This window comes from Ornithorhynchus anatinus, chromosome 9 (assembly GCF_004115215.2).
Source record: "Ornithorhynchus anatinus isolate Pmale09 chromosome 9, mOrnAna1.pri.v4, whole genome shotgun sequence".
NCBI classification, from domain to species: domain Eukaryota; kingdom Metazoa; phylum Chordata; class Mammalia; order Monotremata; family Ornithorhynchidae; genus Ornithorhynchus; species Ornithorhynchus anatinus.
In genome coordinates this window covers 53,876,090-53,897,975 of record NC_041736.1, presented here as the reverse complement: position 1 = coordinate 53,897,975, position 21,886 = coordinate 53,876,090, and the positions used below count along the sequence as shown (strand labels likewise).

Genomic DNA, 21,886 nt, shown 5'->3' with positions numbered 1-21,886 from the left:
TCTCGAAAATTTACCTCAAAAAAGATAATTAAAGCTATATTTAACACCTTTTATATCCAAGAATGCAAGTGCTTTCAAAGTAATATTCAAATTCTTTCAAAGATTAGTTTCCTTCTGCCATAAAAAAAATTACCAATATATCAGCATCTAAATAAAGCTAGGTTTTCTCTAAATGACATGTGAGCTGAGCTAAGGCTAAAAAATACCAAATCAACTTATAAAAATTAAACAGAATACATAGTCTTACACTGCATATGTTGGGCCATAACCCAGTTGTGTAGAAGCCTGTAGTTCTCAACGGATCCTTTTACCATTTCTACCAACAAATCATAAGCAGCTGCTCTTGAAGAATGTGATTTGCATTTTGGCTGTTGTCGGTCTTTTAGACTTGGCAACAAAAACAGCAAATTGAAGATGTCTCTTAGAAATTCCTGTAAAATCAATTTTGTGGGTTATTTGAACAAAATAAGACTTCAACTTTGTTATAGGACATTAAGTATTATAATGAGCAGAGATTTTATTTATTTAAAAATAATCCCTTTATTGCCTATACCTCACTTTAATTTGGGAATTATTGTTCCTACATTTCAGAGTGCACTTGAGGCCCAATAACACATTTTATAGCAGACCCAAATCACTTTTTATCCCACTGCCTCTGGATAACAGTGCTGGGGCTTTTGAACTTGGAAAGGAGGTGAGGGTTAGTGAGGAGGCCAAAAGAATCCAATATTAGGAATTGGATTAGTTGCACCATGAGTGGTAAGAGCAGGAAGAACTAAAGGTGGGGGGATAGGAGTTATCCTTAACTTTGAATAGTTTGTTGTTTTTAAATTAAAATCGCTAAAAATCAAGTCTTTAATAAATTCCCCTGACTAAAATCTTCCCTTTGTTTAAGAAGAGTCACTCTTTTTAATTACAAAATTCAGGTTGACTACTGAGCAATTTCTCTGTGCCAAAGTATTGTGTTAAGAGCTAGGGAAGGCAAAAGATAATCAGTTTGGACACAGTTCTTGTCCTACATGGGGCTCAGAGACTTAAAAGAAAAAAGAACAAACATTTTATCTCCTGAGGAAACTGGGGCACAAGAAAGTTAAATGACTTGCCCATGGTCAGACAGTAATCTAACTTTCCCAGTCCTGTGTCCTTTCCACAAGCCCTCCATCTATCCACTCCATGACCTTCCAACATTTTGTCACATTGCTTGCCATATGGTCTCATTATGCTATTAAAAAGTCTGTGTGGCACTCCTTGCCTACGCTGGCCCCTCTTCGGCTCCTTTAATTTTTTTTTTTTACCAGAGTAACTGCTGGCACCCACCCTCCTCAAATGAGCCACCCCAAAAAGCAGTGTTGCAGTGAGCAACTCTAATGCTGGCAAACTGAGGGTGGCTAGAACATGGTGTTTGGGATCCTGTCTTGACAATGAATGGGTATGACTCCTAAGGAACACTGACAAAACTGTTCAAGAAGCTGGCTGGTATGACTGTGGTAGATGCTGTTCTCACAGTCATGTAGCACCACTTCTAGATCTCCCTTGCCATGTCCAATGAAGCCATATGGATAGTTCTGAGTTAATTTTACATGCATTTAATAGAGACATTAATTAACAAACACTAAATAATCACCTGTCCTTCCCGTGAAAATTTGAAGGGTGGCTTGTGTTTGATAACACTTGTAGCAAGGCGAAGGAGTCCTGTAAGTCCATCATCTTCTACATTACCATCCTGATGATCAAGCATTTCCCTGCTACAAAATAAAAACAGGCTGCCTCATCAAGGTGTGTTCTTTACCTGTTCTCTCAATTAGATAACTGATTCTGCAAAATAATCTTATGAATCAAACCTCCGAATGCAGTCGGCCAGATGTCTCGCCAGAGCATCTAAATCGAGCAGTGTTGTCTGAAATTGAAGAAAAAAGAAAATCAGTGGAAGGTTTACTTACTAATAAACTTTACTGGATTCTTTGGCCCCAATAATTAATGCTGATTTGCTACAGTGGAATTTTTTTAAGCTTTTACTATGTGCCGGGGGCAGCATACTAAGCTCTGGGGGAGATACCAGCTAATCCGGTTGGGCACAGTTTATGTCCAAAATGGGACGGTCTTAATCCCCATTTTACAAGTGAGGTAAATGGGGCACAGAGAAGTGAAGTGACTTGCCCAAGGTCACACACAGCAGACAGGTGGCAGAGCCGGAACTAAAACCCAGGTCTTCTGACTCCCAGGTCCGGATTCTTTCCACTAGGCCATGCTGCTTCTCAAATCTCATTTTTTCCACTGACAGAATAAGAATAAATACAGTATTGGTATACACTCTTCAAATAAGTGATTTTCCAAGGATTCCTGAGTGGTGGATTATATTTGCTCATTTGTACCCACATCAGATCAGAAAAAAAAAATTAAATATCTAAGAGGCTGGCAGACCTCTGGCTTTCTGCAGACCTGGCCTGTGCTCCTTGTTACAAGTTATCCCAGCAGGTCACTGGGACCAAATCTTATCGAGGCCTTGCCCCCACCTAGAAGTGAGGCCAAGCTCCTAAGAGCCTGGTTAGGTCTCAGGCAGGTTTCCAAAATCCTGGAAACCTGCAGAGGCCAAGCATGGCATGAGAGGGAGTACAGTGATTAGAGCTCGCTCTCTCCTGGATATTTCTGTACCCCAGGATACTGGAGACTAGAATGAACCTTTTTTTAAAAAATAGGTAACACAGAAAATCACAAGGTCAACAGATGTATGTACACTCTGTCGTTCCTACCTGACTGGCATCTTTTACGTGGATGTTATCAATCAATTTGCATAATAACCAAAAATATTCCTTACATCCAGGCCTTAACACTAGTTCTTCTTCATAATCTTCTATCTGTGAAAAGAAACACCAATTTAATTTATTCCCAGAAGTACAAAAAAACAATAAAAAAACTTCAATAATCTAAGAGTCCACTCCTAAATCCTTATTCTCTCATTTGACATCCCAAGGGAGAAACAATTTCTCCTCGAGTCTCAAGAGAGACAAATAATCTATTTCCACCGAGCCCATTACTCTCTGCTAGATGCAAAATCTCATTCACTATGGTCAGCCCATGTCCTCTTAAATTGCTTTCTTAATGGTGCGTTAAGGAATGGAGCACCCCCATCTTGACTCCTTCAAAACTGCTATAATCCATGACCATCAACCCCATCCCAAACAGTGTGTAACCAACCTGTAAACCCATTCTCTCCTTAAGCAGAGAGGAACTCTGCTAAATAAAAAGGTAGCAGAGCTGTCAGACTAGCTGTCCTTTGCATTTGAAGAAGACGCCACTGATGCTTGAAAAGGCCAACATAGGGTACACAATCCCGGCCAAATGAAAAACACACAGATACATGCACACTTACATTAAAAAGTCTCTATTCTAGAGGTCTTTGGAAATATAGAATAAAATTCTTTTTAAATTTAAGTCACAATGCAGGTAGCTACTATGTGAAAGCCGGATTCTTTAAAAAAAAATGGACTAAAATTTTTAAATACATCTGCAAGGCTCTTACTGGAGTGAACTATCTTTAATATTGAAAATATGGGTCAAAATGTTAGCCATTTCACATTTTCACAATTTCTTTTCTATAAAATATTGAGATTTTTAAAACAAAAAATGAAACACTTAAGAAGAAGGAAGGAGGCTTTTCTGCATTCAATAACTAGGCCATACACTTATCCTGGAATAGTTGGAGAAAAATCAAGCTACCTAAATAGAACTTAAGTTTCCAAAAATGATGTCTCTCCATCTATAAATGCCTGTCCTTAGCTCTTTCACTTTGTATGGATAAGATATTATATGGGGAGAACTAGGATATGGTGAGAAAAGGCATTAATTTATATTCTATTAATATGCTCAATCCACGATGGAGTCCATAAAAAGTCTTACCCTGATGGGTTTGAGTGCCTGAGCATCAGGAAGAAATTTTAGTAACGTTGAGGCAGCCAGTAACAGAAACGATCGATTTATTGAGTCCCCTCCATCTAGCCCAGACAGAGATAACTTGTATAGCCCGTTACAGGATTCATGGCGGACAGCAGTCTAAAACGAAAAGCAAGTTTCAAAGAAAGCCGTTTTAGCTTAAAAGCAGAAACCACCTAAAATGTTACATATCAAAGTCTGTTAAAAAGAAAAGGATTTGTGTCTCTAGGGTTAATGTTCCTTCTAGGTTCCCCTCCTTTCATATCCTACTTTGTCCCATAATTAAGCATGAATTCAATTATAGTAATTTGGGTGGCTGCTTTAATTAGCTCTCATTTATCTATGTTATAAGCATAAGAAAGCAGCCAAAACTGCATTCACATTTGTCTTACCTCTGGAATAAGAAGAGTCAGTTTTTTTAGCCAGTCTTGTAAATGATCACTGTCAGCCAGACTAGATTTCACCGAAGAACAGCAGTGAGCCCAACTCACCAAGAGCCACATTGAATAATGGGTAACTAAAGTAAAGGAAGATAAATGAGAAAATCACTTTAAGGAAAAGAGATAAATTATATTTCATTTATATGTTACTGTGTTATATTATTTGTATTTTCTTTTACTTTTTTATTGGTTATTTACAAAATAACCATGCATGAAACTCACCTTCATGCCTTGACCTATGGTCAGACTGAGCTTTCAAAACTCTGTACAGGAAGAAAAATAAAGTATTTTAGTGATGAGACGAATACAGCAACAAAAGTTACTTTCAAAAAATCCTTTCCAAACACAAAAATGTCTGCATTGTCGTAATTAAAAAATCACTCATTAGTAAGGTACACATTTCTTTGTTTTCTGCCCTGCCTAAAACCAAACTCATATGCAAATAAAATAAAAATGATAAAATGACAAATGTTGCCAAGCAAAGGCCAAGTAAAAATAATGTGGTTCAAAAAGGTTTTCTTTCAGATTTTCCCGAATTCTTTCTCAAAATAACAAAAATCTCAGAATCTGGGGGTTTCTTTTCCACTTATGGTATACAGTTATAGAGGATGCTAAATAAACTCTTGGTTTAAAGACATCTATTTAGACTTTTTATTTTTCATTAATCACATATATTAACTAACACAATCTCGGTTATTCACCGAACTGATCATTCTCAGGAACAATTCCACCGCACCAACAGAGCAAACTTCAGAAGCCAGGGCAAGTTTTAAAGTCTTTTTTCACAATTCCAAGATAAACGATCTACCTCAAGGCAGGATTCACTGGAAAAATAGTACATAACTAGAAATAACTAAAACTAACCTATCAACTGAAACCAGGGAATTACTAAATGCCCTGAAACTTTGTTCACAATGCTATCCCTTGCACACATAGTGCAAGACCTTTACATCTACAGTGACATTCTCCTCTTTCAGGGTTATTTGTAAGGTGGCCAACCACATATGTAGAAAAATTACCCACATGCTGACCCTGCTATTTGCTGGTATTTTCTGAACTGTCATGGAACCCATACGACAACAGGTAAGAGCAGGAGGGAACCATTAAGTAGGGTGGAATGGGGGTGAAACCATATTACAACCACTCTATTTACTTCCAAAGACTCAAAATAGCAGTGAAGTACTGTGACCAGCTATTATAACCACTCTATTTACTTCCAAAAACTCAGAATAGCAGTGAAGTATTGTGACCAGCTACAGACTGAACTCTCCTGTCCAGTGGCAATTGGTCTCAGAGGTGAGTTCAAGCTGCATCTAAGGAAACAGAGGTAGTGAATGCGAGTTATAATAACCCTATGGAAACCTGCAGTTTCCATACAGTTTCCTCAATAAATTTTTTAAGGCTTTTTAATTATTGGAAGATAGGCAGATTGCAAAATAACAGAAATAACAGAACCTATAGATGTACAGAAATACAAGTTTATACCGAGGTGCCAAGTTGTCATACGTGTAAGCCACAGACATTAGCCGATGAATCAAGCCGGTTCCTTGAACAAGAACAAGAAATACCTAGATAATATTGAAGATAAGAGAGTATTAAGAGGTGTTTGAAGTCCACATATATAAAATGCATTTTTCCTGGAAAACTATATCCTTTCATTCTAACACTTTAAGCTCAAAATTGCCTGGAATCTACTCTCTCCATTTTACCCAAAGAAAGGAATGAAAATTGATTTTTCAACAATTGATATTTTTGTTTTTAAAGAAGCTGAGGTCCTAAAAACAAGCAAAGTTACTGATACGCTAAATGAGAATTTTGGTAGTGTGCTATTCCGAAATGTTAAAATGGAATAATACACTGTCCTGGTGAGGCTGGGTTTAGGAGGGCTCTACCAAGGTACCGTGATGGAAGAGGGATACTTATTGTTGTTTGCAGAGTACTCTCCAGTTTACAACATAGGTTAATCAGTTTTCCTCAGATGGTTGAGCACTATGCAACTGCTAAATTATGATTTCCAGGTAGACCTACTAGACACTTGGAAGAGGTACTTCAAGCTGTTATCAAGAACAAATCAAAGTACTGGGCCTATCAGCTGATCTTGCAGTAATTTGCAAAAACTAGTCACGAGCAACCCAATTCCAGAAATTAAGTTAACTAGTGAGTTTCTACTTTATTGCGATAAGCTTTTAATTTCTTTAGTTCTTTTCATAGGCTCAGGCATATGCTGAATAAAAGAAGCATACATATAATTCAAAGACCTCACTTGATATTTCTTTTCCAATCAATCATATTAAACTCACGTGAAAAATCATTATTGTAATCGACAACATCACCATTTAATGTGCACAAACTGTATTTAGAGCACTGTTCTATGTGTTTGGTGAGCATACAAAAGAAATAAAAAATGATTCCGCTTTCCAGGTCCTTTACACCAGCACATATAAATACAAATTGCCAAATAAAAAGTGGGCCGGGAATACGTCTACCAACTCTGTTACACTGTACTCTTGCAATCGCTTAGTATAATATTCTGCACATAGTGTCAATAAATACAACTGACCGGTGAGTGATGGAACAGAATACATAAATTTCTAATTTGGCATCTATAGTTTACTTCTCTCTACAAAAAGGGTCCCATCTATATTGGGAATCCCCTTGTGGGATAGGGACTGTGTCTGAATTGTTTGTTTTGGATTCACCTCAGCACTTGGCAAAGTGCTTAGCACACAGTAAGTACTCAGTACATACCACATCTAAAAACTAAACTGGTATAACACATGAAAGTGAAGGTGGCTGATGTGGCATAAATCAGGAAAGTGGGAAATAAGTTGCAGAGCACCTTAAGAAGGTGATGCCATTTGAGGGTTTTGAAAAATGGGAGAGAGACATGGTTTAGGAAAGCTAGTAGGCTTGAACTTACTCTTTTTTTTTTCCAATCCACCCAGGCCACCAGTGGGCCTGGGCAGTGGAAGTTTGGGGCCCAGAACCAAAACTCATCTTTTATCCTCTGTCTGTTCCTGGAAAGTAAAAATTCTCCCCCAGTGCTCTTAATAGGGCTTTCACCCTGTTAAATATAGGCAAATAATAACTGAACAGAACAAATGAGTACAGTGAGAAGAAGAGGGGTGAGGAGGTCTGATGAATTAGCATCAATGGGGCCAATGACCAGTTGGGAGATGTGCCCGGTGGCCCTGACCTGTGGGCATCATATTACTCTCCACCTGTCCCTTGATAATAACGGCCCTGCATTTAACCCCTACGATGGAGGTCCTAATATTCAAGAAAATATCCAAAAGAAAGGGAACATTTGAAAATGGAGGCCTGTGCCACCTACACATTAGCTATTGCCTGAGTTTTGTATGAACTTCAAGGCTGCAATTCATCAAAGGTATTTATTTAATGCTTACTTTGCACAAAGCCCTATGCTAACTGCTTGGGGGAGTACGAGATAACAGAGTTGGGTTCAACTGTACCCAGAAAACCTTATAAAAAGTAACTACTTGGTGGAAGTGTGAAGTACAAGGAAATAATGCATTAAATGATCATTGAGAACCTAAATGCTAACAACGTTTAGTAGGAGTATTTACAGAAAGTACATGCACTCAGTTGTGCAGTATATAAGCTTTCACTACAGATTTTCCTAGAATGTTGTTAGGGCATTAGGAAACATTGCTCTGACAACACAAACCAGTTTGGTTACAGCATGTGTTGAATGAAATGGTTGTGAATATGGGAACTTAGCTGTGTATTCCTTTAAGCACAATGACACTCAGCCCAGCCCCACAATACTTATATAGTCTTATACTCTACTATTTCCTCAATCCACCAATGACTCTCTCTCCCTGTAGACTACAAGCTAGCTGTAAAGGGATCATGTCTACTAACTCTGTTGTAGTGTATTCTCCCAAGTGCTTAGGACAGTGCTCTGCACACAATAAGCATTCAATAAATACACACTCTTCTTATCCATTAGATTTTAGCCTTATGTGAGACAGGGAACTCTGAATGATTTGGTTAATTTAACCTCCAGAGCATAAATGATCTCTGGGATCCAGCAGGTGCTATTTCTAATCTGGAATGTTTATTTAATATGATGAAATGAAGATCTAGAATTTTTTATACTTCATATTATCATGAAACACAAACAAAATTAAACATTTACTTGTAAACTTTTACCTCTGTTAAACGGGGAATGTGAAGGCCTTTAGCATGATCTCCAGCAGTCTTTCTCGATTTGCCAGGCCAAGTTCTTTTCCTGTGACTCTCTGCTATACCAGCCCAAGCAAAGATATCATGATATGCTAAATCCAGATCTGATGGGTCTACTGCAAACTGGCATATTAACTTCAGCAAACAGGCCAGACAGTCCAACTGCCACTATAGATCGGAAGGAAAAATAATGAGAAAAAGAAAACGTGCAGAATCCTATCACCCAAATAAAACAATCAAATCAGATTCTGACAGTTGCAAACTAATGCTTTAATCAACACCTGCCAAGTCCAAATGCACTGGGAAGATGGCAAACCATACAATATTTTTCTTCATTCAGGTGATGTATAAAAGAAGTTGTTTTACAGCAAAGGCTGATAGAAAAAAGTGATAATCACAATCCAACATTAGCAATGACTACAACAAAACACCAAAATGCTCACAGGGATATTTTTACTCAGACAGGAATTTTAAAGGATCACATGTCTTATGGTGCTTTTGTGTGAAATAGAAGAAAAAAGCTTGGCTTCCTACTCTGGTTTCTCAGCAATTCATAGGCTTTCTAAAAAATAAGCTCACTGAAATTCTCTCTTCACATTATACATATTCAACAAAGAAAATCATTTCTTCAGTAAAACAATTAACTCTCCAATTATTAAAAGTAGGTTAATACCTAACAATTTCTGGATATACCACTTTCTACAACTGGGGGATAAAAACGTCAAAAATCTCATATTCACGAAACAGCCTCTCACTTTCCTTGCTTTCCTCTCTTTTCCCTAATGCTTTATATTTCCAATCTCCGGCTGGGATGTACAATACCCAGGCTCCTATTCTTGATAACAAAACTTTTCAAACACGACTGCCAAGGACACAGCAGGAAAGGGGGACAGATGTCATTTCTACTGCCACCGTTTAAAGACTAAATACATAAACAAAAAACTTTTGATGGCTGTGGGGGCCTTTGAATGCCACTTTGTGAAAAGGACGCCTCACATCAGTAAGTAAGGCAATAAACAGAATGAATGTCAATCTTCTGTTTAAACAGCTACTCTTCCCCAAAAACCAAATATTCCAAAAGGAGTACTTTCAAGCTGGTCATATGGATAATGCGGTTTGCCAACATTTTGGCCCTAATTATTATACTAAAGAGAAAAAACTGAGAAAAAAGCATCCTCTAAAAACATAATCCTCCACAGGTTTGTAATGAGCCCATAGTCATTACCAATTTCTCTGGAGGTAAATGAATTATGCAAAGGAGCAGTTAGGAAACAACTGGATCTGCTAGATAATGTTTAAGTGCAGACTTGACCTATTTAAGATATAGCTCTTCCTTTTTCTAAATTACATTCTGTTAACAATTACTATTCCAGTTACCAAATGGTAAATAGTGTTTTTGAAAGAGTAAAAGAGCAAAAGCTGGCTTTGAAAGAGTAATTTACTAAGAAATTGATAGCTTATCATTCAGGAAATACCAACATAAAACCTTTATAAACTGTTATTTCAGATTTCATATATGGAAACTTAATTATTGATTATAGTAAAAGTGTTATTCTATAAATTTATAAGGGAAATAGGGTCTTGAAAACAAAATTTATATACCAAACTCAAATTTTAAATAATAGCCAGTTTGAGAAATACACAGCAATGCAAAGATATGTATACCCAAGTGCAAATAAATGGTTACTGAATTATCTCATTAATCCCCTGGCCACAGCAATAGTGGTTTGTCTTAATGTCTATAATAGGCAATGCACTGAGAAATCCCAACTCCAGGCAATGGAGGGGACAATAAGAATTCTAATATTGCAAGATTTACATTTGAAGAGGAATTTTCCCCTTTTCCCCTTTTGCCTTTTTTACAGGGATGAGGGGAAGAGGTGGAGAAAATGGTGAGGTATCCTTTCCCATCACACCTGAGAACTTTTAAAGGTACTATTTCCTGATGGTTTGTATATCTTGGTTTTAATACTTCACAAACAAGCAATATTATTTTCCTTATGACTGCCGGGAGAAAATACATACCAAAAATAAGTAAAATGACATTAACGTATACATTTGTAAAAAAAAAATGTGGTCAGAAATGATTAACAAAAATATTTATTTTCTGCAAGACTTAATACTTCAATTAAAACTATTTCATTTGCTGGATGAAATACAGCCTTGTAAATAAACTAGCTGAGAACTACTATTTCTATATAATTCTAAACAGCGTTTCTGCTAAACCACTGATGGACATGACCTGTAAAGAACTCTGTACAAAACTTGAAACTCGAATCTTTCAGTCTCATTGCTTATAGCAAAGTAGCTAGCATGAGTCACACAAACTGTTGGCAATGGAATGGCTACCTTATAACTGTTTGAAAACAGTGAATTGTCACCTACCACAGTCCATGATTCCTGCTCTTTAGGCTCTAGAATTCCAGAATTAAAAATTTCCAACAACTGTTGAAGCCCTCCAGCAGCAACAAACTGTAAGTAAATTATGACAGCAACAATAAGAAAAAGCAGCTACATAATGTGATTAAAACTGCTTGTCTTCCCAAATATATGTGATAAATTAAACAGCCCTAATTTATGCAAATACTGAATTTATTTACAGCTGCAAAAAATGTTGCACAAAATGATAAAGACTCAGGTTTTTAGTGCTCTTTCGAAAGTTTAAAAATAAATCCTTAAAATACATTAACCATTTAGCTCCAGGAGTTAGGAATTCTTGACCCGGTTTCAATGCAGAAATAAAACTTTAGTCCTGATCATAGGAGCTTAAAATCCAGAACTCCAAGGAATTAAACAATAAGTAACTGCTCATAGTAACTTTCAAGTCACTTCTTGAGTGTATTCAAAGTGTATAAGCATTCAAAGAGTCCAAGCTTATATCATTTTTAAACAGTTTAAAAACATATTTTAACAAAGTGTAGGTTTACATAATAATTAACTCTGAAATCACTGAATAATTATTTTTCCCTAGCATAATATATAAGCAAAACACAAAATAATCAAACCTTGCAGCTCCAGGTATTTTTACTATTTTCTATTTGATCTTCACTTGAGTCATCAGAGTCTGGATAAAGATCGCTATAACTTCCCTAAGAAAGAGAAACAAAAGAAGAAAACATTTTTTCAATATATTGGGCAATATTTTATTGGACACAGTTGAGAAGCAGTGTGGCTTAAGTGGCTACAGCAGGGGCTTGGGAACCAGAAGGACCTGGGTTTTAACCCCAGCTCTACCATGTCTGCTCTATGACCTTGGGCAAGTCACTTGACTTCTCTGGGCCTCAGTTACCTCATCTGTAAAATGCGGATTAAGAATGTCAGGCCCATGTGGGAGAGGGACTGTGTCCAACCTGATTAATTTGTATTTACCAAAGTGCTTGGCACATAATAAGCGCTTAACAAGTACCATAATTATGATTATTAATCAGACACAGATAAACACACACATACGCTCACACACAATTTACCGTAGACTCTCTTCTTATTCTTCTGTTAGGTTTGCCCAGTGCTTCAATGATTTCAAGGGCATACAAAAGTTTATGGGCACTCTTTATTCTAAGAAGTTCTTTCCAATTAAGTCCATCATTACCCTTAAAAGAAAAAAAGATGAGATGGAAGACAGAAAAAGGAGTCACAAAGAAAGGGAAAAACTGAGTCTAGAGACTTCTGGGGGAGGGAGAGCAAAGAAATAAACCTGTTACAAAAAAGAAAAGCACTCAAAAATTTGCTTCTGCTTTCCCTAGCCTGTGCTGTCAAGTTCTAATCCCTTTTCTAGGACTTGGTTGGGGTGGGGAGGAGAGGAAGTGTGAGTAAACTGATTAAAATTCCAGAATATTTGATTGCATCTACCTTGCATTTTTATTTTGAGATGCATATTTTCAGTGCTTAAAATTGCCCAATAAACCTTTCCTCTTCTTTAGGAGCACTACAATACATCTCAGTTAGGCACGTTCTGACAAGGGAATCCCACAGTTGAACAACTGAAGCCTTACCAGGAGAGTTACCTGGAGACTTTTGTCTCACCTGGTCTTCTGAAATACTCTGGAATGCCTGTAACATGTTAGGGCATGTAGGAAGAAGCATCAGTAACTCCCAGACACGCCTGGACAGATTCTCTGCATGAAGATGAAGTTCTTCACATCTTGCACTCTAAACACAGGAAGATAGTAACTGGCTGTTACTTCTAAAAATAAATCTATGAGACTTAAGTTACATGTTTATCACTGAAGAACAAAATATTAGACACGATGAACTTTTGATAAAGCTGAAGAGTATGAAATATTTTGCCCAAGGTTTGAATACATTAGTACAAAATTCTCAGAATGTTCTTCTACGTTTAGTGACTCTGATCTAGATATAAAGACTTCTAATTTGGAAGACATTTTTGGAGTTCAGAGACTATATATATATATATATACACACACACATATATATGTGTGTGTATATGTGCATATATATACACATATATGTATACTACATATATGTATAATCTCTCTCTCTCTATATATATATACATACACTGATATAGATAGATAGATATGGAGATATATGGAGATATATATATATAGTCCTGGGTTTTATTTTTTGCCATCTCCACCTCCTACTCTCATCCACAGAGAGGTAAAATCCACTATTAAGTGTCTCAAAGGGAGACCTGCTTCTTCTGGTCTCTTGGTTTTGGAATTTAAGCTAAAACCAAGATCAGAAGAGGTGGACCTGCTGAGCTCAGCAAAGTAAATGTGTCTTAATATTGACTAAATCAAGTGTATAAATTGGAGGCAATTTTAAAGAAACGCTTCTATTTCTAAAATGGGGTAGCTTTATCTGGAGCAGGGGGGTGGCCTGTTCAACTTCCCATATGAGCTTTGTGCTTTCACACTATTCCAATCTTATATCCTGGGTAGGTGAAAGGAAAATCACAGTCTAGTGGATGCATTGAAAAGGGGGTGGAGTAGGGAAGATGGAAGGTTGGCTGATCACCCTCTCTTTCAAGTATGGGCAGAGGTGACCCAGCACCGTTCCGGAATGGAAAAGAATGATCGACAAGCTCTAAGTCCTTGAACAGAAGTAGTGCTACCAGGTTCCCTGGGCAGAACTGAGAGGTTAGCAGACTTCCCAGCATTTGAGAGAGACAGTATTAACCGCTGTCAAAGATAAAGATTCGCAAACAAGATGATAGGAAGTCATCACTACATTAAGTCTAGTGCCTTTTTCTTGTGAATCTTAATGCTTTAACCACATTGGTTAATGAGCATGGTAAAACATTTCCATTTTCAGGGAAATGAACTGAATAACAACAAAAGACGCTCACAAAATAAGAACCTGATCTCCTTGATATTAATATTACTAGAATCGAAAGATTTTACATCCAAAAAAATCTACAAAAAATATTGGAAAGTCTTGTTACCATATCTAGGCTGACAATTTCTGGAATTAGTCAAGTACAAACAATTCTTTGCAAAATTAGGTTCAGTAGTTACCTCTCTGTCTTCCATCGCTACTTCCCCAGATGGAGGTTTAAAAGATGCAAGCATTTCTAATAAATCGAACAGGGTAGTAAGGTGGGGTTCTTGTAAAAGTAAAAGCATTGGAATGTTGTCCTTTTGTGGGGGAGGGAGGCAAGATGCTGGCAGCTGAACACCTTCTCCTTTACGTTCCCTCCTAGGTGCACCCAGGGATACAAACACCATCTAGAAAAAGTGAGGAGCAGGGGGGAAAAAAGACAAATCATAACCCTGTTATGGAAACCTTCTTCATCTAGCCCTATTAGATCTATGATCTATTAGATGGAAATTTGGAATAAGGGATGACATATATAAATGAACTGGAATTTAAAACCCATATCCAAAGGCCAGCATTCTCTTTGTTCCTATGAAACAAATAAATAAGAAATTGCAAGAACTATTATCCTGATACTAATATAACTTGTTTTGACCGATAAAAAGGCATTTTAGGGGTTAATCTGACCATTTTGGGATGCATTTTAGTTATGATAAAAATGATTTATAGTGGTATAGTGCCTGAGTATATTACAATCAACTTTTAAATTACAATAAACAAGCAGGATTGTATCATTGAAAATTTTAAGTACTGTCTGGCTGGTACAAATCACTCAAATATGTAAGTTCAAAAAGTTCTCCAAGGATTATTTTGAGATTAAACACTCTTCAAAGAGAGATTAAAAAGAAACATCAGAAATAAATCCTTATTTTCACACAAAATATACACCACTAACTTCTTAATATAATCAAAACATGGTACAAATGCACATCAAATTGTATTTATTCTCTAATGAATACCTGCATGTCCTTAAAGCCTAGTTCATGAAGTGTTTTTTCATCATAATCTGTTGTTAGTTCATGACCAGATGAAATCATTCTAACAGGACCCATGAGACCTCCTGAAAGTAAGAGACAAGTGAACTTCTGCAAGAAAATTCTATGTTGTGATAAATTAACGTCCTTCACTTCACCAAATGGAATTATTAGAATGAGAAAAATAATGACAGTAGTGAAAGCTCAAAACAGGGATCATTATAAAAGGTGAATATCAAAGTTGGAGCCAGTATTAGAAATCCAGATCCAACAGTTTCTACTCCATCCTAGTACTCCTCGAACCCTTAGCTGCCTTCAGCACTGTCAACCACCCACTGCTGCTGGAAACACTATCCAACCTTGGATTTAGCGACACTCTCCCTCACCTGGCACTCCTCCTATATCTCTGGCTGCTCATTTTCAGTCACTTTTGCAGGCTCCTCCTCTGCCTCCCTAACTGTACAAATTACTCAAGGCTCAATTCTGGGTCCCCTCATAATCTCCACCCACACCCACTTTTTTGGAGTACTCATTCATGCCCATGATTTCAACTGTGTGGATGATTCCCAAATCTCCAACCCTGATCTTTCTCCTTTTCTGCAGTCTCATGTTCCTCCTGCCTTTCGGGACACTGCTACTTGGATATCCCATTGACATCTCTTTTCCTCATTTTCCTCTTCTCCCATTCCTTTCTGCACCACCCTTGCATTTGAATTTGCTCCCTTTATTCACCCCCCCCCCTCAGCCCTACAGCACTTATGTACATATCCAGAACTTATTTATATTAATGTTTGTTTCCCCCTTTAGACTGTGGGCAGGGAACATGTCTACCAACTCTGTTATACTGTACTCACTCAAGCACTTAATAGAGCACTCTTCATACAGTAAATGCTCAATAAATGCAATTGATACCTCAAACTTAACATATCCAAAACAGCATTCCTCATATTCCCCTGTAAACCCTGTCCTCCCCCGTATCTTTCCCACTCATCATTACCATCATCACCATCATCAATTGTATTTATTGTGTGTGTACAGAGTACTGCATTAAGCATTTGGGAGAGTCTTCAATGGTATTTATTGAGTGCTCACTGTGTGCAGGGCACTGTATTAAATGATTGGGAGAGTAGAAAAAAGAGTTAGTAGACACGTTCCTGTAGGCAATACCACCATCCCCCCTGTCTCTCAACCAAATTACCTTGGCGTTACCCGCAACTCATCTTTCTCATTCAACCCACATATTCAATCTATCACCAAATCCTTCCGGGGCAATCTTCACAACATCGTTAAAATCCATCCTTTCCTCTCCACCCAAACTGCTACTATGTTAAATTAATCCTAGCACCTCTCCCAGCCCGCCTTGATTACTGCATCAGCCTCTTTCCTGACCTCCCTGCTTCCTAACTCTCCCTACTCTAGTAGCACCCAGCATTCTTGGACATCCTTACATTTGAATCCACCAAGGGAGAAGTAAAAGCAGTGAAGCTATGACTGTCACAAATATATTTTTCCATAAAGAAGGAAGTGAACCTGGGCTCTTTTTTACAATGATATAGAATTATGGGCAAATTCCATCTGAAATAAATCTTTTAAAGATTAAGACCCAGGCTCAAAGGAATACTTAAATGGCAATGAGTTATAAATCTGCCATAAGAACAAAATCTGGGGTATGCGAATCTGTAAACAGTGAGAAATAAGCTCAAATTTTTTTTCAAAGTCCCTTTGGAGGCCTATGGTGCCTACAGTGTAGGAAGTTACCCATAAATGTGGTATACAACAAGATCTTAAAAATTAAACCCTGGGAAAAAATGGATTACATCTCTAATCAGAAATTAAGTCTCAAATGTGGAAAAGAAGTTAGAGAGATAATAATAATAATGTTGGTATTTGTTAAGCACTTACAATGTGCAGAGCACTGTTCTAAGCGCTGGGGTAGATAAAGGGTAATCAGGTTGTCCCACGTGAGGCTCACAGTCTTAATCCCCATTTGACAGATGAGGGAACTGAGGCACAGAGAAGTTAAGTGACTTGCCCACAGTCACAGAGCTGACAAGTTGCAGAGGCGGGATTCGAATCCATGACCTCTAACTCCCAAGCCCGTGCTCTTTCCACTGAGCCACGCTGCTTCTCTAGGCTTATACTTTACAAAATAATCGGATACCAGAAAGATTTCCAATTCCTTTAAGGCCATTTACTAATTCTGTTATACTCCCCTAAATACTTAAAATAGTGCTCTACACTGCAGAGGTGCTCAGTCAATACTACTGATTGATTAGGAATTTGAAAGGAACCATTTTTGACATGCACAAGGAAACCATCCTGACTCACCAGGAAAATCTCCTTTTCGAGTGCTTTGTCCAAACTCCTGAAGCTGAGCTTGTTGATTTATTTGTTCTTTCTGAAGATTTTCATACCAGTGGGTGACTTCAGCCCTTAAATCAGCAACCTGGTCACTAGGATACATTTCAATAGTCATCTGAAAGAGAAGCAGCAATTTTAAAATGTACGAAAAAGTCACGCAAAGGTCTGGAAAAAAGTCTACTTTCAAAGCTAAACATAGATGAATTACCTTGTCGGGAAGTCCAGCTGGTTGACATACAATTCTCAGCGGCAAAGACTGTTTGTCACTAAGAGCTTTTAAGTGACTGCTGATACCCGTGCCTTCAATTTGCCACTGTCGCAGATGATATGCAAACCTCCAACAGAAAAAAAAAATAAAACATATGGAACTCAGCTTATCCTACTCTAGCTTTGCTAGAGCATCATGCACTAACTAGGTCCTAGAGAAGAGAGCACCCGTGTAATGGAGCAGGCTATGGAACATCTCCCCATCAGACCCTCCCCCACATTTAGCTCTATAACAGTGTCTTAAATCTCCTGAACATTATAAAACCAAGTTCCATTACATATTGGTCAACAAGTAGCACGGACTAACCTGGAGAGTGATTTCGGTTTTTGTTCTTTAAATTTACATGAATAAAATTTCACTCATTTGCCACTTACATGTTGGCAAAAAATCTTGCTTCCTAAATGTACTTAATATTTGAAATTATAACTGAATTCTTTCATTGTTGTGGTATTCAGCATATTCAGTATCATGGTTGTAATACTCGTGTGTTATCTCTTATGAAGCTAGCAATGTATGATATGCATTACAGAAAATTTTTAAATCTGCTAATTGGGATCAATTATTGTATTTTTAATGACTAAAAGTCAGTACTTTGCTAAAAAACTGTATTTCGTTAAAAGTGTACTCTTTACGGTATTTTTTATTCATATTCAGGTAAACTTTTACCTCAAAGTACATTTCTTAATTTAAAATATCCATATTCAACATATGTGTAAATGTTAATCTGCTTTATTTTTGTACTGCATAGAGTGTATGTCTGAATTAATTACACCGCTATTAATTAACACTGAATTTTTTGGCCATGTTTCCATGGTGAATGGAAATTTAAAATGTTGAAGCACTGACACGAATCCCATCAAAATGAAACGAGCCAGTATCCTGTTTCAATTGTGACAGTTTTATCATATTTTGTGATTGGAAATCCTGTTGATATGATGAGAAGAGGATTTCCCCCTTCACCACAGTCATTGCAGCCACAGTGTCAACTAAAATTAAATATGGTTCTGCAAAATATAAATAGGATGCAGATACATTAACTACAGAACCAATCATTACAAGCACATCTGATCTGAATTGAATCTATAAAAGTCCTACAAAACAGTTTGCTAAAAATCTTGAGCACTATACCGGTGGAAAGAAATGAAAGTAAAAAAGTGATGTTCAAAATCTGAGCCAGGTAAAGACACAAATAATTCCTCTTTGTTAATAGTAATAGTAGTATTATGGCATTTGTTAAGCATTTACTATGTGTCAAGCACTGTTCTAAGAACTGCAGGAGATACATGTAAATCAGGTAGGACACAGTCCCACATGGGGCTCGCAGCCTAAGTAAGGAGGGAGAACAATTACTGGTTCCCCCATTTAACAGATGAGGGAACTGAGGCACAGGGAAGTTAAATGACATGCCTAAGGTCACACGAAAGGCAAAACTAGCAGAGCTGGGGAATTAGAACCCAGGTCCTCTGACTACCAAGCCCATCCTCCTTCCACTAGGCCATGTTGCTTCTGCTGATTTAGACTGCAATCTTCTAGAGGACAGGGGCCCTGTCAGTTCAACTTGCTTCAACAGTGTCCATCACAGTCCCAACTGCCATGTGGGCATTTTTAATTACCCTGGTCAATCCATTAATGGTATTTAGAAGGACCGTGTACAGAGCACCGTATTAAGCTCTTGGAAAAGTAGAATATAACAAGGTTAGTAGGTGCAATCCCTGCACACAAGAAGCTCCCTGTCTTTTACATTGTTTTTCCGTATGTACACGTCACCAATTCTGTCTCCTCCTCTATTCTCAGACTGAGAGCCCCTTGAGGGCGAGGAACCATGTCTAATTCTCATTAGTGTATTCTTGCCCAGTGCTTAGACCACATTACACAGTTGATAAATACTTTTACTAACCCCCTCTGCTTAACAAATACTTCTTATTGTGGCTGTTATGCCTAAAGTTCTACGGTGTCCCTGTCAAAGAGAGAATACTTTTTTTTATTTTGAAATGGAATTTAAGGGCTTACTTTGTGTCAGGCACTGTCCTAAGCGCTGGGGTAGACACAAGCTCATCATGTTGGATAGAGTCCCTGTCCCACATGGGGCTCAAGGTCTTAATCCCCATTTCACAGATGAAGTAACTCAGGCCCAGAAAAGTTGAATGACTTGTCCAAGTCATACAGCAGACAAATGGCAGAGCTGCTTTAACTCAGAGCAATAGTCTCTCCAGCCAGCAGCAGTGGCCTAGTGGGAAAACTAAGGCCTGGGAGTCAGAGGAGCAGGGTTCTAATCCCAGCTCCACCACTTGTCTGTTGTGTGACCTTGGGCTAAAAGAACAAGTCATGTTTCCTATCTTCACAACCCAACATAAAAGCCTCTTTTTTCCTCTGGCTTTACAAATGGTTACTTTAAAAAATGATAAAAAAGGAAACACTAAAATCTTCTCAAACAGAAATCTTCTTACCTTCTTCTAAAAGCTTCCAGGTGTGTTTTCAGCATAAGAAGCCCTCTTTCAATTATGGTGAGACTTGAGTGAGAATCCTGTTCAAGATTACTGGATGCTATCATAAGACTTTCCATGCATTTGCTAATAAACTCCTGCTCTTTCTCCAAACCTGTCTTTCCTGAAATCCAGAAACATAAACCAAAGCTTGGTTTAAGATTCTTAAGAATTAGTTTTGGTTAACAATATCCAAACAGTGGAAAAAAAAATTCCATGACTTACTTAAAGCATTTTGTTAAAATATGAAAATGTACTTCTAGCTTAACGGAGTATTTCAAATGCCGCTAAAAATACTTACCATTAATATAGTAGGAGTTGATATATTGAATTGCTGCTCGGCTGACATCGCCGGACTGTGCTCTTAAAGCAATGCCCCAGAACTGGTCCATACCGCAGAGCTATTAGGAAAAGGCAGTCATCTTAGTACGTTTTACTGACAAATCAACAAAATTCATAATATCACCAGAATATCTCCTAATAATCACTGTTTTAGTAAACTCTGAAGAATTCCAAAGTGGAAAACTCTGAATTCAAAACAGCCAAGGTACTTATTAAATCTTAAAACATGAATATGTCACTTCAAAATATTAATGGGAAAGCATCTATTTTGATGGTATTGATGCCTGTCTACTAGTTCTGTTTTGTTGTCTGTCTCCCCACTTCTAGGCTGTGAGCCCACTTTTGGGGAGGGACTGTTTCTATCTGTTGCCAAATTGTACTTTCCAAGCGCTTAGTACAGTGCTCTGCACACAGTAAGCGCTCAATAAATACGACTGAATGAACAATTATCAGCAGAACCTCATGAGTGCCTAGTCTGTGTTTAAGAGGTACACCAACATTTCTGGATGAATCAAAATCATTACTTCCATTCAACTGTTACGAATACCATCAGTTAATAAACATTAAAGGAGAACACATGGAAATAACCTTTAAAGAACAAATGAATAAATTGTTTTAGGCTTAAGTAACACAAACTTATTTAAGCTCAATATATTGAAATTAATTTTCTTTGTCTATGTACTGTCATCATTACATACGTTAAAATTAGCTAGTTGGTAAAAAATAGAATGTGTATGTTTAGCCAGTAATTTTAATGGGATTGCTCAATGTTCATTCAAGCTATACAATTTTACATTTACATCAATGAACCTCTTTAAATTAATAAGCAGACCCAAATTGATGGTGAAAATATTATTCTATATTTGCTTACTGCTCAAGCATCACAAAAAACTTGAAAGTTTCCCATATATTTTTCTGCATCTTTTCTCCCTATTTCAAGAAAATTCTGAATGCCTATTGAGAAAAATATTTCTGGAGGATGCATTTTGCAAACTAATACAATATTAAACATTCACATTCAAAAAATGTTTTTCTAGAAATAGATGCATCCCATCTGTATCAAAAATGATTATTATGGGCAAGCTGTAGTAAACAATTCAGAAAATGTGAGTTTGTACAATTTGATCTCAATAACGTAACTAGGAGCATCGTGGCTGAGTGGATAGAGCACGGGCCTGGGAGTGAGAAGGACCTGGGTTCTAATCCAAGCTCCATCACTTGGGTCTGCTGTGTGGCCTTGGGGAAGTCACTTAACTTCTCTGGGCCTGTTACCTCCTCTGTAAAATGGGAATTAAGACTGTGAACCTTACGTGACGCAAGGACTGTTACCAACCCGATAAGGCTTGTATCTACCCCAGCGCTGGAGAAGCAGTGGGGCTCAATGGACAGAGCCCAGGCTTGGGAGTCAGAGGTCATGGATTCTAATTCCAGATCAGCAGCTTGTCAGCTGTGTGGCCTTAGGCAAGTCACTTAACTTCTCTGTGCCTCACTTACCTCATCTGTAAAATGGGGATGAAGACTCTGAGCCCTATGTGGGAC

General features: G+C 37.6%; 1 protein-coding gene across 5 annotated transcripts in view; it reads right to left on the bottom strand.

Annotated features, from left to right (window-relative positions):
* USP34 (ubiquitin specific peptidase 34) overlaps nucleotides 1-21,886 on the bottom strand; it is a 180,576-nt gene that overhangs the window by 37,478 nt on the left and 121,212 nt on the right. For all 5 annotated transcript variants that reach the window (XM_029071971.1, XM_029071974.1, XM_029071975.1 and 2 more), the window contains 19 exons: nucleotides 20,307-20,406; nucleotides 19,970-20,129; nucleotides 17,463-17,589; nucleotides 17,222-17,369; nucleotides 14,879-14,979; nucleotides 14,060-14,269; nucleotides 12,603-12,728; nucleotides 12,047-12,169; nucleotides 11,585-11,668; nucleotides 10,965-11,051; nucleotides 8,547-8,747; nucleotides 5,856-5,938; nucleotides 4,593-4,633; nucleotides 4,323-4,447; nucleotides 3,898-4,050; nucleotides 2,751-2,855; nucleotides 1,842-1,897; nucleotides 1,625-1,745; nucleotides 248-431 (listed from right to left, as the gene is read on the bottom strand). In XM_029071971.1, the coding sequence (XP_028927804.1) occupies nucleotides 248-431; nucleotides 1,625-1,745; nucleotides 1,842-1,897; nucleotides 2,751-2,855; nucleotides 3,898-4,050; nucleotides 4,323-4,447; nucleotides 4,593-4,633; nucleotides 5,856-5,938; nucleotides 8,547-8,747; nucleotides 10,965-11,051; nucleotides 11,585-11,668; nucleotides 12,047-12,169; nucleotides 12,603-12,728; nucleotides 14,060-14,269; nucleotides 14,879-14,979; nucleotides 17,222-17,369; nucleotides 17,463-17,589; nucleotides 19,970-20,129; nucleotides 20,307-20,406 (2,335 nt within the window). The remainder of the gene's footprint in view (nucleotides 1-247; nucleotides 432-1,624; nucleotides 1,746-1,841; nucleotides 1,898-2,750; nucleotides 2,856-3,897; nucleotides 4,051-4,322; nucleotides 4,448-4,592; nucleotides 4,634-5,855; nucleotides 5,939-8,546; nucleotides 8,748-10,964; nucleotides 11,052-11,584; nucleotides 11,669-12,046; nucleotides 12,170-12,602; nucleotides 12,729-14,059; nucleotides 14,270-14,878; nucleotides 14,980-17,221; nucleotides 17,370-17,462; nucleotides 17,590-19,969; nucleotides 20,130-20,306; nucleotides 20,407-21,886) is intronic.